This window comes from Coregonus clupeaformis, chromosome 10, assembly GCF_020615455.1.
Source record: "Coregonus clupeaformis isolate EN_2021a chromosome 10, ASM2061545v1, whole genome shotgun sequence".
Taxonomy (NCBI): Eukaryota; Metazoa; Chordata; class Actinopteri; order Salmoniformes; family Salmonidae; genus Coregonus; species Coregonus clupeaformis.
In genome coordinates this window covers 40,616,116-40,634,037 of record NC_059201.1, presented here as the reverse complement: position 1 = coordinate 40,634,037, position 17,922 = coordinate 40,616,116, and the positions used below count along the sequence as shown (strand labels likewise).

At 41.9% G+C, this 17,922-nt stretch overlaps 1 protein-coding gene across 2 annotated transcripts in view; it reads right to left on the bottom strand.

Annotated features, from left to right (window-relative positions):
* Positions 1-17,922, bottom strand: part of LOC121575146 (nck-associated protein 5-like) — a 154,683-nt gene that overhangs the window by 22,117 nt on the left and 114,644 nt on the right. For both annotated transcript variants that reach the window (XM_045223025.1, XM_041888041.2), the window contains 4 exons: positions 7,814-7,882; positions 7,570-7,608; positions 7,257-7,376; positions 1,785-1,877 (listed from right to left, as the gene is read on the bottom strand). In XM_045223025.1, the coding sequence (XP_045078960.1) occupies positions 1,785-1,877; positions 7,257-7,376; positions 7,570-7,608; positions 7,814-7,882 (321 nt within the window). The remainder of the gene's footprint in view (positions 1-1,784; positions 1,878-7,256; positions 7,377-7,569; positions 7,609-7,813; positions 7,883-17,922) is intronic.

Here is a 17,922-nt window from a genome sequence, read left to right as displayed (position 1 = left end):
ACTGGCCTGCACAGAGCCCTGACCTCAACCCCATCGAACACCTTTGGGATGAATTGGAATGCCGACTGCGAGCCAGGCCTAATCGCCCAACATTAATGCCCGACCTCACTAATGCTCTTGTGGCTGAATGGAAGCAAGTCCCCGCAGCAATGTTCCAACATCTAGTGGAAAGCCTTCCCAGAAGAGTGGAGGCTGTTATAGCAGCAAAGGAGGGACCAACTCCATATTAATGCCCATGATTTTGGAATGAGATGTTCGATGAGCAGGTGTCCACATACATTTACATTTATGTCATTTAGCAGACGCTCTTATCCAGAGCGAGTGCATACAATTTTTGTATATTTTTTATTTAAAAAAAATTATAATTATACTGGCCCCCCATGGGAATCAAACCCACATACCTTTGGTCATGTAGTGTATGAGTATGAAAATAAACATTGTGATTACTAACAGAAGGTGTCCAATGCTGGTGAAGCAGAGGTAAACAAAATATGAGTTTGCTGAGCTGATTAAGGGTGGTACAGAGGGCTGACACCCCCCTTTGCCCTCACAACAGCCTCAATTAGTCGGGGCATGGACTCTACAAGGTGTTGAAAGCGTTCCACAGGGATGCTAGCACATGTTGACTCCAATGCATCCCACAGTTGTATCAAGTTGGCTGGATGTACTTTGGGTGGTGGACCATTTTTGATACACACAAGAAACTGTTGAGCGTGAAAAACCCAGCTGCGTTGCAGTTCTTGACACAAACCGGTGCGCCTGGCACCAACTACCATACCCCGTTCAAAGGCACTTAAATATTTTGTCTTGCCCATTCGCCCTATGAATGGCACACATACACAATCCATGTCTCAATTGTCTCAAGGCTTAAAAATATTTTTGAACCTGTCTCCTCCCCTTCATCTACACTGATTGAAGTGGATTTAACAAGTGACATCAATAAGCGATCATAGCTTTCACCTGAAATAAAAGTTCGCAGAAATTTTCCATACACACGAAAAGCTTATTTTTCTCAAATTTTTGGCACAAATTTGCTTACATCCCTGTTAGTAAGCATTTCTCCTTTGCCAAAATAATCCATCCATCTGACAGGTGTGACATATGAAGAAGCTGATTAAACCACATGATCATTACACAGGTGCACCTTATGCTGGGGACAATAAAAGCCACTCTAAAATGTGCAGTTTTGTCACACAACACAATGCTACAGATGTCTCAAGTTGACGGAGCGTGCAATTGGCATGCTGACTGCAGGAATGTACACCAGAACTGTTGCGAGATAATTGAATGTTCATTTCTATACCATATGCAGTCTCCAACATCGTTTTAGAGAATTGTGCAGAATTTGTGCAGTGCATCCAACTGGCCTCACAACTGCAGACCACGTATAACCATGCCAGCCCAGGACCTCCAAATCCAGCTTCTTCACCTACGGGATCGTCTGAGACCAGCCACCCGGACAGCTGATGAAACTGCAGAGTATTTCTGTCTGTAATCAAGCCCTTTTGTGGGGAAAAACATATTCCCAAGTGGGGGAGGGCCTATGCCCTCCCAGGGCCACCCATGGCTGCACCCCTGTGCAGTCATGTGAAATCCATTGATGATTAGGGGCTAATTAATTTATTTCAATTTACTGATTTCCTTATATGAACTGTAACTCAGTAAAATCGTTGAAATTGTTGCATGTTACGTTTATATTTTTGTTCAGTATATGTGTTCGTAATTCTATGGTCAAAGTGAAGTTTTAGTCAGGGGTCGGGGTTTGTGTGTGGTCAGCTGCTCACCTTGAGTTCCCCTTGTCTCTGGGACACCAGCAGCTTGTCACTGTCCATGGTCAGGGGCTCTGTGCTGTCCTCCGGGACAGACACCAACTGCAACTGGAACGGGAGAGAACAGAGAAAGAGTAATGACAGTAAGGGCACCATATTGACTATTGTCATTCTCTGCACCCTCTCCTGATTTCCTTTAACCTGCCTCCTAATACACAGATAAAAATGACATTACTGGAGCGGGCCAGCCTCTTTTCATTCCTATCTCAGCCCTGAATAATTAAATTGCTTCGGCAGTGAGATGGCATCAGTTTTCCTTATGATTATTATATTCATCACAAAGAAAGGCAACAGCGGGGGAAGAGGCACTCACTCCGTATGCGAGGAAATATGTTTTTTTTTTGCTCACAGGTAAGAGACGCAAAGAGAACGACTGAAGAATACAGAAAAAAGTAGGCGTGGAGGAGAAGAGAGGGAGGGAGGGAGAAGGGGTTAGATTTGGGGGGAGTTGGGGACAGTTGAAATTTTCATTTACAGTAATAGAATGTGCCATTTTGCTCTCCTGGCAATTACAGGGCACATTTGTTTAGATTAAATACTTGAGATTTCTGCAGCAGATTGCTTCTCTCTCCTATCCCCTCGCTACCGTGGAGTGGTTGGAATACTAATAGAGTTGATAAGAAGGAGAGAGCGAAGGAGTTGGTGTTAATAAACAGAGCTGAAGAAAGAGAGAGGGAGGGAGACAAGTGGAGAAAGAGGTGCCCTGTGTCACACACTTCAAAGAAATGAAAAATATGACCAAGGTCACTGAACATCTTTATCAAAGACAATCTCTGCCTCTGTTCTTTTGAGGCCAAATTCTCAGAAACTTGATAGTTGCTGTATAACCACCTCAGCAGGGGATTCTAAAACTATACTATCACAACAGCGCTTTTGTCCTTAGTTTCTTTCAACAAGGCCAAAATGGATAGAGTAAGAGCTCCAAAGAGCTTTTGGGCTCCAAGCTACAGTCCATGTTACAATTGATGTTAGATATCAGTTGGGATAAAATACATCCAAAAGAAAAGCAAGACATCAGCCCTCATTGGGATATCTAAACATCTATCGGACCTCATATCAATGCATAATACATCACTAGCTACACTTCACTAGAAGTAACCGTTCCACATTTCACCATGACAACAGTCACCTAAGCAACAACAGAGATGAGATGAGGGAGAACTTCTCATCTCCCTCTCAAATGATTAAAATCAGAAACACTGTGCTTATTATCAAATCAAATCAAATGTTATTGGTCACATGCGCCGAATACAACAGGTGCAGACATTACAGTGAAATGCTTACTTACAGCCCTTAACCAACAGTGCATTTATTTTAACAAAAAAAGTAAAAATAAAACAACAACAAAAAAAGTGTTGAGAAAAAAAGAGCAGAAGTAAAATAAAATAACAGTAGGGAGGCTATATATACAGGGGGGTACCGGTGCAGAGTCAATGTGCGGGGGCACCGGCTAGTTGAGATAATTGAAGTAATATGTACATGTGGGTAGAGTTAAAGTGACTATGCATAAATAATTAACAGAGTAGCAGCAGCGTAAAAAGGATGGGGTGGGGGGGCAGTGCAAATAGTCCGGGTAGCCATGATTAGCTGTTCAGGAGTCTTATGGCTTGGGGGTAAAAGCTATTGAGAAGTCTTTTGGACCTAGACTTGGCACTCCGGTACCGCTTGCCGTGCGGTAGCAGGGAGAACAGTCTATGACTAGGGTGGCTGGAGTCTTTGACAATTTTGAGGGCCTTCCTCTGACACCGCCTGGTATAGAGGTCCTGGATGGCAGGAAGCTTGAAACAGCATGACACATAGGACCATATTCTCTTTTATATAAAACTTTGATAGTGTTCTAAAACAGCAATATAGTCATAACGATATAATCATAATGAACAGGAGACAAGCAAGGCAGTGGTTTAGATACAGATGTACGATCTTAATTTGATCACTCTGAGAATTTTCCTGCACACTTGAAATACACTGCTCAAAAAAATAAAGGGAACACTAAAATAACACATCCTAGATCTGAATGAATGAAATAATCTTATTAAATACTTTTTTCTTTACATAGTTGAATGTGCTGACAACAAAATCACACAAAAATGATCAATGGAAATCAAATTTATCAACCCATGGAGGTCTGGATTTGGAGTCACCCTCAAAATTAAAGTGGAAAACCACACTACAGGCTGATCCAACTTTGATGTAATGTCCTTAAAACAAGTCAAAATGAGGCTCAGTAGTGTGTGTGGCCTCCACGTGCCTGTATGACCTCCCTACAATGCCTGGGCATGCTCCTGATGAGGTGGCGGATGGTCTCCTGAGGGATCTCCTCCCAGACCTGGACTAAAGCATCCGCCAACTCCTGGACAGTCTGTGGTGCAACGTGGCGTTGGTGGATGGAGCGAGACATGATGTCCCAGATGTGCTCAATTGGATTCAGGTCTGGGGAACGGGCGGGCCAGTCCATAGCATCAATGCCTTCCTCTTGCAGGAACTGCTGACACACTCCAGCCACATGAGGTCTAGCATTGTCTTGCATTAGGAAGAATACAGGGCCAACCGCAACAGCATATGGTCTCACAAGGGGTCTGAGGATCTCATCTCGGTACCTAATGGCAGTCAGGCTACCTCTGGCGAGCACATGGAGGGTTGTGCGGCCCCCCAAATAAATGCCACCCCACACCATGACTGACCCACCGCCAAACCGGTCATGCTGGAGGATGTTGCAGGCAGCAGAACGTTCTCCACGGCGTCTCCAGACTCTGTCACGTCTGTCACATGTGCTCAGTGTGAACCTGCTTTCATCTGTGAAGAGCACAGGGCGCCAGTGGCGAATTTGCCAATCTTGGTGTTGGGCTGCACGGTGTTGGGCTGTAAGCACAACCCCCACCTGTGGATGTCGAGCCCTCATATCACCCTCATGGAGTCTGTTTCTGACCGTTTGAGCAGACACATGCACATTTGTGGCCTGCTGGAGGTCATTTTGCAGGGCTCTGGCAGTGCTCCTCCTGCTCCTCCTTGCACAAAGGCGGAGGTAGCAGTCCTGCTGCTGGGTTATTGCCCTCCTACGGCCTCCTCCACGTCTCCGGATGTACTGGCCTGTCTCCTGGTAGCGCCTCCATGCTCTGGACACTACGCTGACAGACACAGCAAACCTTCTTGCCACAGCTCGCATTGATGTGCCATCCTGGATGAGCTGCACTACCTGAGCCACTTGTGTGGGTTGTAGACTCCGTCTCATGCTACCACTAGAGTGAAAGCACCGGCAGCATTCAAAAGTGACCAAAACATCAGCCAGGAAGCATAGGAACTGAGAAGTGGTCTGTGGTCACCACCTGCAAAACCACTTCTTTATTGGGGGTGTCTTGCTAATTGCCTATAATTTCCACCTGTTGTCTATTCCATTTGCACAACAGCATGTGAAATGTATTGTCAATCAGTGTTGCTTCCTAAGTGGACAGTTTGATTTCACAGAAGTGTGATTGACTTGGAGTTACATTGTGTTGTTTAAGTGTTCCCTTAATTCTTTTGAGCAGTGTACAAACTTGTAGTGTATTCAAGGTTTAAAAAGGCTTTTACAGTGCCTTCAGAAAGTATTTACCCCCTTGACCTTTTCCACATTTTGTTGTGTTACATTTAAAATGGATTAAATTGAGATGTTGTGTCACTGGCCTACACACAATACCTCATAATGTCAAAGTGGAATTATGTTTTTAGAAATGTTTACAAGTTCATTAAAAATGAAAAGCTGAAATGTCTGACGTCAATAAGTATTCAACCCCTTTGTTATGGCAAGCCTAAATAGGTTCAGGAGTAAATATCTGCTTTATTAACAAGTTGCATAATAAAGTTGCAAGGACTCACTCTGTGTGCAATAATAGTGTTTAACATGATTTTTGAATGACTACCTCATACATTTATCTGTAAGGTCCCTCATTCGAGCAGTGCATTTCAAACAAAGATTCAACCACAAAGACCAGGGAGGTTTTCCAATGCCTCGCAAAGAAGGGCACCTATTGGTAGATGGGTAAAAAAAAAAGAAAAGGAAGCAGACATTGAATATCCCTTTGAGTATGGTGAAGTTATTAAGTACACTTTGGGATGGTGTATCAATACACCCAGTCACTACAAAGATACAGGCATCCTTCCTAACTCAGTTGCTGGAGAGGGAAAAAAAACGCTCAGGGATTTCACCATGAAGCCAATGGTTTAATGGCTGTGATAGGAGAAAACTGAGGATGGTTCAACAAAATTGTAGTTACTACACAATACTAACCTAAATGGCAGAGTGAAAAGAAGGAAGCCTGTACAGAATACAAATATTCCAAAAACATGCATCCTGTTTGCAATAAGGCACTAAAGTACAACTGCAAAGAATGTGGCAAAGAAATGAACTTTATGTCCTGAATACAAAGCGTCATGTTTGCTGCAAATCCAACACAACTCATCACATTTTCAAGCATTGTGGTGGCCGCATCACATTTTGGTTATGCTTGTCAACGGCAAGGGAGTTTTTTTAGGATAAAAGAAACGTAATAGAGCTAAGCACAGGCAAAATCCTAGAGGAAAACCTGGTTCATTCTGCTTTCCATAGACACTGGGAGAAAAATGAACCTTTCAGCAGGACAATAACCTAAAACACAAGGCCAAATAAACACTGGAGTTACTTAACAAGATGACATTGAATGTTCCTGAGTGACCTAGTTACAGTTTTGACTTAAATCGGCTTGGATATCTATGGCAAGACTTGAAAATGGCTGTCTGGCAATGATCAACAGCCACTTATGTAAATTAGATATTTCTGTATTTCACTTTCAATAAATTAGCAAACATTTCTAAAAACATGTTTTCACTTTGTCATTATGGGGTATTGTGTGTAGATGGGTAAAATAATAATATTTAACCCATTTTGAATTCAGGCTGTAACAACAAAATGTGGAATAAGTCAAGGGGTATGAATAATTTCTGAAGGCACTGTAATTTCCACCAAAATGTTACACTTGATTTTACCTAACAAAAAATGTATCAACTCATACAAAAATGTCCATTAATTATAATCGAAATTTCCTGTTGCTACAGGATAATTTTCCTGCTCTAAGAAACAGGTCAAATTAAGATAGTACATCTGTATGCACCGCGTACGAACACACACACACACACACACACACACACACACACACACACACACACACACACACACACACACACAGTTCTGAGAGCCAACGGATAGACTTAAATCCCTTCTTTGGTCACACATTCAACAACTGTCTGTCAGTACTCATGACTAATTCTCATCTTTATCAAGTGCTTTCTCCTGTCACATTCAATCTAGTTTTGCAAAAAAACTACTGAAAATAAAATGAAAAGCAACTTGTTAATTTATGCATGATTTCCAACTTACTGCTGAGAAAATAAATGTCACACACACACGTTCTGTACCTGTTTCAGAGGGCTATCCTGGGGGTGTAGTTTCTGGGCAAAGAGCTCAGTCAGGGTTCTGTTCTGTCTCTCCAGGTCAAACACACGCATCTTCAACTTAATACACTCCTCCCGCAGGTCCTAGGACAAAACACAAATAAAAAAAACTTCTCAATGACACACACACACACACACCCACACACCCCCCACACACACACACACACACACACACACACACACACACACACACACACACACACCTTGTGTAAAGAACTGCTCCTTAACTTGTTAGACTGTTGAGTCTGAACATCATTGATTTGTCTTGATGTCTTACCTTTTGACTCAGAAGTGCCTGTACCACGTGGTTGGCAACCTGAATTAAATATAATAAAAAGTTACATCTTTGCTACAGTCTGTGGTCACAAATTGAGACTGATTTTAGAGTCTTAAGAGTGGACAGTAATCATTGCAGGGTATAAAAGCTGAGACACCTTATGTAGTGGGTACAGTGACAGACAGAATACAGTGTCAGGATGACCTTCTCTGAATGTATACTGTAGCTCTATATGAAAACTCACCTCATCCAGACACCTTTCATAGGCCTCTCTCTGGCTCTCATTCGCAAGGGCCAGGGCTGAATTCTCAGCCTACAAAGGAGAGAGAAAGGAGAGAAGAGATAGACACCGATTACATACGTCTATCAAAAGCATTAATTTGACAACAAAGATCAACCTCAGGAAATTCATCCCCACCTCTGTCTCATATGATCATAGTGCATTTCAAATGTCTACACCTAGAATGAAAAAATCCCTTGATTTCACAATCCTTCCCAACAATATGTTCTGTTTAATTTCATGTAGAATTTAACAGTGTGAAAAAATTGAAGAAAGAGCAAATGATGAGGTAGATCTCCAAAAGGGGTTTGATAAAAAAAATTGCTCCTTGCTCTAATAGGTGCAGACGGAGTCAAAGAGAATCCGACCACCGTCTCATTCGCCATGATCAAAAGCGGGAATGTGTCACCCCGGCAGAGATGAAATCGAAGGGATGATAGGGGACAGACTGAGTGATGGGGAAAGAAGAAACGAAGTAGAAAGAGAAAAAAGTGGAAAGAGAGGGAAGCATTCTGAAAGATTGGAAGAATGAGAGGGAAACAGAGATAAGATGGAGAGGGTTAGTAGTTAGATTTATTGTATTTTCTTAGGATCTCTTTTAGTACTCATTTGCACTAACCTAAGAGTTAAGTAGTGGAAGAAATAAGGGGAAAGAAAATAAAGAACAGGCTGATTGGAATAAAAAGAGAGATAGAAAAAAAGTGAGAAAGAAGAAAAAAATGCATCCACAGAAACAGAGGCACTTAAGCCACCAGTGGCTGCACATCAAAACAACCCTCACATGTTTAATGCTCCCTCTGCGGTGGGTCACAGAAGCTGTGACGGGCCCAAGTGTTCAATGATCAGGGAACGGTGAAGGGAAAAGGAGGACAAGAGACCAAATCATTTCCCCGCACTACAGATTCCCATCTCAACCGAGGAGAGAAAACAGAGTTTTCGATCTGATTGTCTATGAGGTTTCGAAGCAGAACAGGAATCAGAAGCTAGCTAGTCAAAAATCACTGCATTCTCAAGTAAGGGAGTGCGTGCGTGTGCGTGCGTGCGAGAGAGAGAGTGTGTGGGCAAGCCAGTTCAGTTCAGACCAGATCAATGGCGAGATAATTTCTTAAATAGATAAACATATACACATTGGTCAATGTACAATGTTATGGAGATTTGGTTCGGCCTCTGATTTGAGCGTTAATCACCTTTAAAGCAAGGCTTGGTGGATCCCTCAGTGAGCAGAACAAGATGATCACAATCAATATAATTACAGAAATACAACCCAAAGACACTGCAGCAAGAGGAAGAGAAGCAGTAGAAATTACAGCCTGATTCACACATCAATACACTGCTGTACTAAGGGTGAAGGTGTATTCAAATAGGGACAGGGAGAAAGTTTCATCTTCGTAGTGTGTGTGTAGGGAATTTTTCTGTGTGTGTGTGTGTACAGTAGGGAGAAAAGTATTTGATCCCCTGCTGATTTTGTACGTTTGCCCACTGGCAAATAAATTATCAGTCTATAATTTTAATGGTACGTTTATTTGAACAGTGATAGACAGAATAACAACAAAAAAATCCAGAAAAACGCATGTCAAAAATGTTATAAATTGATTTGCATTTTAATGAGGGAAATAAGTATTTGACCCCCTCTCAATCAGAAAGATTTCTGGCTCCCAGGTGTCTTTTATACAGGTAATGAGCTGAGATTAGGAGCACACTCTTAAAGGGAGTGCTCCTAATCAATCAGATTCCAAACTCTCCACCATGGCCAAGACCAAAGAGCACTCCAAGGATGTCAGGGACAAGATTGTAGACCTACACAAGGCTGGAATGGGCTACAAGACCATCGCCAAGCAGCTTGGTGAGAAGGTGACAACAGTTGGTGTGATTATTCACAAATGGAAGAAACACAAAATAACTGTCAATCTCCCTCGGCCTGGGGCTCCATGCAAGATCTCACCTCGTGGAGTTGCAATGATCATGAGAACGGTGAGGAATCAGCCCAGAACTACACGGGAGGATCTTGTCAATGATCTCAAGGCAGCTGGGACCATAGTCACCAAGAAAACAATTGGTAACACACTACGCCGTGAAGGACTGAAATCCTGCAGCGCCTGCAAGGTCCCCCTTCTCAAGAAAGCACATATACAGGGCCGTCTGAAGTTTGCCAATGAACATCTGAATGATTCAGAGGAGAACTGGGTGAAGGTGTTGTGGTCAGATGAGACCAAAATCGAGCTCTTTGGCATCAGCTCAACTCGCTGTGTTTGGAGGAGGAGGAATGCTGCCTATGACCCCAAGAACACCATCCCCACCGTCAAACATGGAGGTGGAAACATTATGCTTTGGGGGTGTTTTTCTGCTAAGGGGACAGGACAACTTCACCGCATCAAAGGGATGATGGACGGGGCCATGCACCGTCAAATCTTGGGTGAGAACCTCCTTCCCTCAGCCAGGGCATTGAAAATGGGTCGTGGATGGGTATTCCAGCATGACAATGATCCAAAACACACGGCCAAGGCAACAAAGGAGTGGCTCAAGAAGAAGCACATTAAGGTCCTGGAGTGGCCTAGCCAGTCTCCAGACCTTAATCCCATAGAAAATCTGTGGAGGGAGCTGAAGGTTCGAGTTGCCAAACGTCAGCCTCGAAACGTTAATCCCTCCTGAGATGTGTGCAAACCTGGTGGCCAACTACAAGAAACGTCTGACCTCTGTGATTGCCAACAAGGGTTTTGCCACCAAGTACTAAGTCATGTTTTGCAGAGGGGTCAAATACTTATTTCCCACATTAAAATGCTAATAAATGTATAACATTTTTGACATGCGTTTTTCTGGATTTTGTTGTTGTTATTCTGTCTCTCACTGTTCAAATAAACCTACCATTAAAATTATATAGACTGACCATGTCTTTGTCAGTGGGCAAACGTACAAAATCAGCAGGGGATCAAATACTTTTTTCCCCTCACTGTGAAATATATATATATATATATATATATATATATATATATACACACATACATACATACATACATACATACATACATACAACACACACACACACACACACACACACACACACACACACACACACACACACACACAGTTGAAGTCGGAAGTTAACATACACTTAGGTTGGAGTCATTAAAACTTGTTTTTCAACCACTCCACACATTTTTTTGGCAAGTCGGTTTGGACATCTACTTTGTGCATGACACAAGTACGTTTTCCAACAATTGTTTATAGACAGATTATTTCACTTATAATTCACTGTATCACAATTCCAGTGGGTCAGAAGTTTACATACACTAAGTTGACTGTGCCTTTAAACAGCTTTGAAAATTCCAGAAAATGATATCATGGCTTTAGAAGCTTCTGATAGGCTAATGGACATAATTTGAGTCAATTTGAGGTGTACCTGTGGATGTATTTCAAGGCCTACCTTCAAACTCAGTGCCTCTTTGCTTGACATCATGGGAAAATCAAAAGAAAATCAGCCAATACCTCGAAAATAATTGTAGACCTCCACAAGTCTGGTTCATTCTTGGGAGCAATTTCCAAATGCCTGAAGGTACCACGTTCATCTGTACAAACAATAGTACGCAAGTATAAACACCATGGGACAACGCAGCCATCATACCGCTCAGGAAGGAGACGCGTTCGGTCTCCTACAGATGAACGTACTTTGGTGCAAAAAGTGAAAATCAATCCCAGAACAACAGCAAAGGACCTTGTGAAAATGCTGGAGGAAACAGATACAAAAGTATCTATATCCACAGTAAAACGAGTCCTATATTGACATAACCTGAAAGGCCGCTCAGCAAGGAAGACACTGCTCCAAAACCGCCATAAAAAGCCAGACTACAGTTTGCAACTGCACATGGGGACAAAGATCGTACTTTTTGGAGAAATGTCCTCTGGTCTGATGAAACAAAAATAGAACTGTTTGGCCATAATGACCATCGCTATGTTTGGAGTCCCTTGCAAGCCGAAGAACATCATCCCAACCGTGAAGCACAGGGGTGGCAGCATCATGCTGTGGGGGTTCTTTGCTGCAGGAGGGACTGGTGCACTTCACAAAATAGATTGCATCATGAGGAAAGAAAATTATGTGGATATATTGAAGCAACATCAAGACATCAGTCAGGAAGTTAAAGCTTGGTCGCAAATGGGTCTTCCAAATGGACAATGACCCCAAGCATACAGTGGCTTGCGAAAGTATTCACCCCCCTTGGCATTTTTCCTATTTTGTTGCCTTACAACCTGGAATTAAAATGGATTTTTTGGGTGTTTGTATCATTTGATTTACACAACATGCCTACCACTTTGAAGATGCAAAATATATTTTTTGCGAAACAAACAAGAAATAAGATAAAAAACAGAAAACTTGACTCTTTGCATAAACTTAATGTAATTGTCAATAAAAGACTGACACTTATGGAATGCTTGTAATTATACTTCAGTATACTATAGTAACATCTGACAAAAATATCTCATAACACTGAAGCAGCGAACTTTGTGAAGACCAATACTTGTGTCATTCTCAAAACCTTTGACCACGACTGTACAGCAATCTTTAAATCCAATAAGATTGAGGTCTCTTCTTTGACTAGGTCATTCCAAGACATTTAAATGTTTCCCCTTAAACCACTTGAGTGTTGCTTTAGCAGTATGCTTAGGGTCATTGTCCTGCTGGAAGGTGAACCTCCGTCCCAGTCTCAAATCTCTGGAAGACTGAAACAGGTTTCCCTCAAGAATTTCCTTGTATTTAGCGCCATCCATCATTCCATCAATTCTGACCAGTTTCCCAGTCCCTGCCGATGTAAAACATCCCCACAGCATGATGCTGCCACCACCATGCTTCACTATAGGGATGGTGTTCTCGGGGTGATGAAAGGTGTTGGGTTTGCGCCAGACATAGTGTTTTCCTTGATGGCCAAAAAGCTCAATTTTAGTCTCATCTGACCAGAGTACCTTCTTCCATATGTTTGGGGAGTCTCCCACATGGCTTTTGGCGAACACCAAACTTGTTTGCTTATTTTTTTCTTTAAGCAATGGATTTTTTCTTGACACTCTTCCGTAAAGCCCAGCTGTTTCAGATATTTTTTTTATAACCCAACCCTGATCTGTACTTCTCCACAACTTTGTCCCTGACCTGTTTGGAGAGCTCCTTGGTCTTCATGGTGCCGCTTGCTTGGTGGTGCCCCTTGCTTAGTGGTGTTGCAGACTCTGGGGCCTTTTAGAACAGGTGTGTATATACTGAGATCATGTGACAGATCATGTGACACTTAAATAAACTCCACCTGTGTGCAATCTAAGTAATTATGTGACTTCTGAAGGTAATTGGTTGCACCAGGTCTTATTTAGGGGCTTCATAGCAAAGGGGGTGAATACAACCAGTTTCATTTAAGGACCAAAGGATTGACAGCCGTCCCATATAGATATAGCAAAATAGTTGGGAAGAGATTTTTGACGTACCGATCCCATGGCATAGTGTTTATGAACTGATACGCAAAACGACACCGGATTCAAAACTTAGAATCTTTCAATTTAAATTATTATATAAAATTCTTGCTACCAATAGAATGTTATTTATATGGGGGAAACAATCTTCCCAGCGAAGAGACAGAATCATTAGATCATTTATTTTGGTACTGTCCATTTGTAGCTTGTTTTTGGACACAGGTCCAGGAATAGCTAAAGGATTGCAATATTTACCTTGAGCTAACCTTGCAGATAGCATTACTGGGTGATCTGAAAAGTCATAGTCAATCGATAAATAATATAATAATACTTTTAGAAAAAATTTTTATTTTTAATTTACAATCTGTAGAAACAATGAGAATAGAAAGGTTCAGAACTTTTGTAAAACATCACAGTACAGTTGAAAAATATATGGCAAATAGAAATCCTATATGGATGGTGTTAAGAGATAGATGGGTGGTATTGAATGGAGTTGAAGGATGGGACTAATAACAACTAACAACAACTAATAACAAGATAACTAATAATGTAAGCATACTGTGTCCATAATAAGTATATAGGTTGTAGGTTGGGAGCTTTTGTGAAAGAGCACAGTTAGAAAGATATTGCATATAGAAGCAAACCGGATGGACATCATGAAAATGATTGGAGAGGTTGAGAGTAGAAGTAGTTCAGGAGAAAAAACAAACAAAATAGAATTATTGTAAAATTGACTTTGTCCATAAAATGTATATAGTAAGTATAAGCTGGAAGTAGAGGCCTAAGCATTGTTGTTCACTAGTTTACTCCAATTAGGGAAAGGGTGGTGGGGTTGGAAAGTAATAAAGGGTAATATATATATTTTTTAAAGGATATGTATGTATGTATGTATGTATATATATACAGTGGGGAAAAAAAGTATTTAGTCAGCCACCAATTGTGCAAGTTCTCCCACTTAAAAAGATGAGAGAGGCCTGTAATTTTCATCATAGGTACACGTCAACTATGACAGACAAATTGTGAAGAAATCCAGAAAATCACATTGTAGGGTTTTTAATTAATTTATTTGCAAATTATGGTGGAAAATAAGTATTTGGTCACCTACAAACAAGCAAGATTTCTGGCTCTCACAGACCTGTAACTTCTTCTTTAAGAGGCTCCTCTGTCCTCCACTCGTTACCTGTATTAATGGCACCTGTTTGAACATGTTATCAGTATAAAAGACACCTGTCCACAACCTCAAACAGTCACACTCCAAACTCCACTATGGCCAAGACCAAAGAGCTGTCAAAGGACACCAGAAACAACATTGTAGACCTGCACCAGGCTGGGAAGACTGAATCTGCAATAGGTAAGCAGCTTGGTTTGAAGAAATCAACTGTGGGAGCAATTATTAGGAAATGGAAGACATACAAGACCACTGATAATCTCCCTCGATCTGGGGCTCCACGCAAGATCTCACCCCGTGGGGTCAAAATGATCACAAGAACGGTGAGCAAAAATCCCAGAACCACACGGGGGGACCTAGTGAATGACCTGCAGAGAGCTGGGACCAAAGTAACAAAGCCTACCATCAGTAACACACTACGCCGCCAGGGACTCAAATCCTGCAGTGCCAGACGTGTCCCCCTGCTTAAGCCAGTACATGTCCAGGCCCGTCTGAAGTTTGCTAGAGTGCATTTGGATGATCCAGAAGAGGATTGGGAGAATGTCATATGGTCAGATGAAACCAAAATATAACTTTTTGGTAAAAACTCAACTCGTCGTGTTTGGAGGACAAAGAATGCTGAGTTGCATCCAAAGAACACCATACCTACTGTGAAGAATGGGGGTGGAAACATAATGCTTTGGGGCTTTTTTTCTGCAAAGGGACCAGGACGACTGATCCGTGTAAAGCAAAGAATGAAAAGGGGCCATGTATCATGAGATTTTGAGTGAAAACCTCCTTCCATCAGCAAGGGCATTGAAGATGAAACGTGGCTGGGTCTTTCAGCATGACAATGATCCCAAACACACTGCCCGGGGAACGAAGGAGTGGCTTCGTAATAAGCATTTCAAGGTCCTGGAGTGGCCTAGCCAGTCTCCAGATCTCAACCCTATAGAAAATCTTTGGAGGGAGTTGAAAGTCTGTGTTGCCCAGCGACAGCCCCAAAACATCACTGCTCTAGAGGAGATCTGCATGGAGGAATGGGCCAAAATACCAGCAACAGTGTGTGAAAACCTTGTGAAGACTTACAGAAAACGTTTGACCTGTGTCATTGCCAACAAAGGGTATATAACAAAGTAATGAGAAACTTTTGTTATTGACCAAATACTTATTTTCCACCAAAATTTGCAAATAAATTCATTACAAATCCTACAATGTGATTTTCTGGATTTTTTTTCCTCATTTTGTCTGTCATAGTTGACGTGTACCTATGATGAAAATTACAGGCCTCTCTCATCTTTTTAAGTGGGAGAACTTGCACAATTGGCGGCTGACTAAATACTTTTTTCCGCCACTGTATGTATATATATATATATATATATATATATATATATATATATATACAGTGGGGAGAACAAGTATTTGATACACTGCCGATTTTGCAGGTTTTCCTACTTACAAAGCATGTAGAGGTCTGTAATTTTTATCATAGGTACACTTCAACTGTGAGAGACGGAATCTAAAACAAAAATTCCAGAAAATCACATTGTATGATTTTTAAGTAATTAATTTGCATTTTATTGCATGACATAAGTATTTGATACATCAGAAAAGCAGAACTTAATATTTGGTACAGAAACCTTTGTTTGCAATTACAGAGATCATACGTTTCCTGTAGGTCTTGACCAGGTTTGCACACACTGCAGCAGGGATTTTGGCCCACTCCTCCATACAGACCTTCTCCAGATCCTTCAGGTTTTGGGACTGTCGCTGGGCAATACGGACTTTCAGCTCCCTCCAAAGATTTTCTATTGGGTTCAGGTCTGGAGACTGGCTAGGCCACTCCAGGACCTTGAGATGCTTCTTACGGAGCCACTCCTTAGTTGCCCTGGCTGTGTTTCGGGTCGTTGTCATGCTGGAAGACCCAGCCACGACCCATCTTCAATGCTCTTACTGAGGGAAGGAGGTTGTTGGCCAAGATCTCGCGATACATGGCCCCATCCATCCTCCCCTCAATACGGTGCAGTCGTCCTGTCCCCTTTGCAGAAAAGCATCCCCAAAGAATTATGTTTCCACATCCATGCTTCACGGTTGGGATGGTGTTCTTGGGGTTGTACTCATCCTTCTTCATCCTCCAAACACGGCGAGTGGAGTTTAGACCAAAAACTATATTTTTGTCTCATCAGACCACATGACCTTCTCCCATTCCTCCTCTGGATCATCCAGATGGTCATTGGCAAACTTCAGACGGGCCTGGACATGCGCTGGCTTGAGCAGGGGGACCTTGCGTGCGCTGCAGGATTTTAATCCATGACAGTGTAGTGTGTTACTAATGGTTTTCTTTGAGACTGTGGTCCCAGCTCTCTTCAGGTCATTGACCAGGTCCTGCCGTGTAGTTCTGGGCTGATCCCTCACCTTCCTCATGATCATTGATGCCCCACGAGGTGAGATCTTGCATGGAGCCCCAGACCGAGGGTCATTGACCGTCATCTTGAACTTCTTCCATTTTCGAATAATTGCGCCAACAGTTGTTGCCTTCTCACCAAGCTGCTTGCCTATTGTCCTGTAGCCCATCCCAGCCTTGTGCAGGTCTACGACACAGCTACGACACAGCTCTCTGGTCTTGGGCATTGTGGAGAGGTTGGAGTCTGTTTGATTGAGTGTGTGGACAGGTGTCTTTTATACAGGTAACGAGTTCAAACAGGTGCAGTTAATACAGGTAATGAGTGGAGAACAGGAGGGCTTCTTAAAGAAAAACTAACAGGTCTGTGACAGCCGGAATTCTTACTGGTTGGTAGGTCATCAAATACTTATGTCATGCAATAAAATGCAAATGAATTACTTAAAAATCATACAATGTGATTTTCTGGATTTTTGTTTTAGATTCCATCTCTCACAGGAAAACCTGCAAAATCGGCAGTGTATCAAATACTTGTTCTCCCCACTGTATATATATACATACATGGGGGATTGGAAGTGATGCAGACAATTACATTGATGGAAGTTACAATCTATCTGCAATATTAAGCTGATCTATCCCCCCCCCCAAAAAAAGGGGGGTGAATACATATGCACGCACCACTTTTCCGTTTTTTATTTTTTTGAATTTTTTGAAACAAGTACATTTTTTTATTTCACTTCACCAATTTTGACTATTTTGTATATGTCCATTACATGAAATCCAAATAAAAATCAATTTAAATTTGTCACGCCCTGGCTCTGGGGACTCTAGTATGTTGAGCCAGGGTGTGAGTTTTCATGTGTTTTCCATTCTAGGTTAAGTATTTCTATGTTGGCCAGTGTGGTTCTCAATCAGAGGCAACGAGTGTCAGCTGTTGCTGGTTGTCTCTGATTGGGAACCACATTTAGACAGGCTGTTTTCCCACAGTGGTTGTGGGATCTTGTTCCAAGTAGGTTGTGTTTATCTAAGGATGTCACGTTATCGTTTTGTTGTTTTTGTTCGTGTTATCTTATTTAATAAATA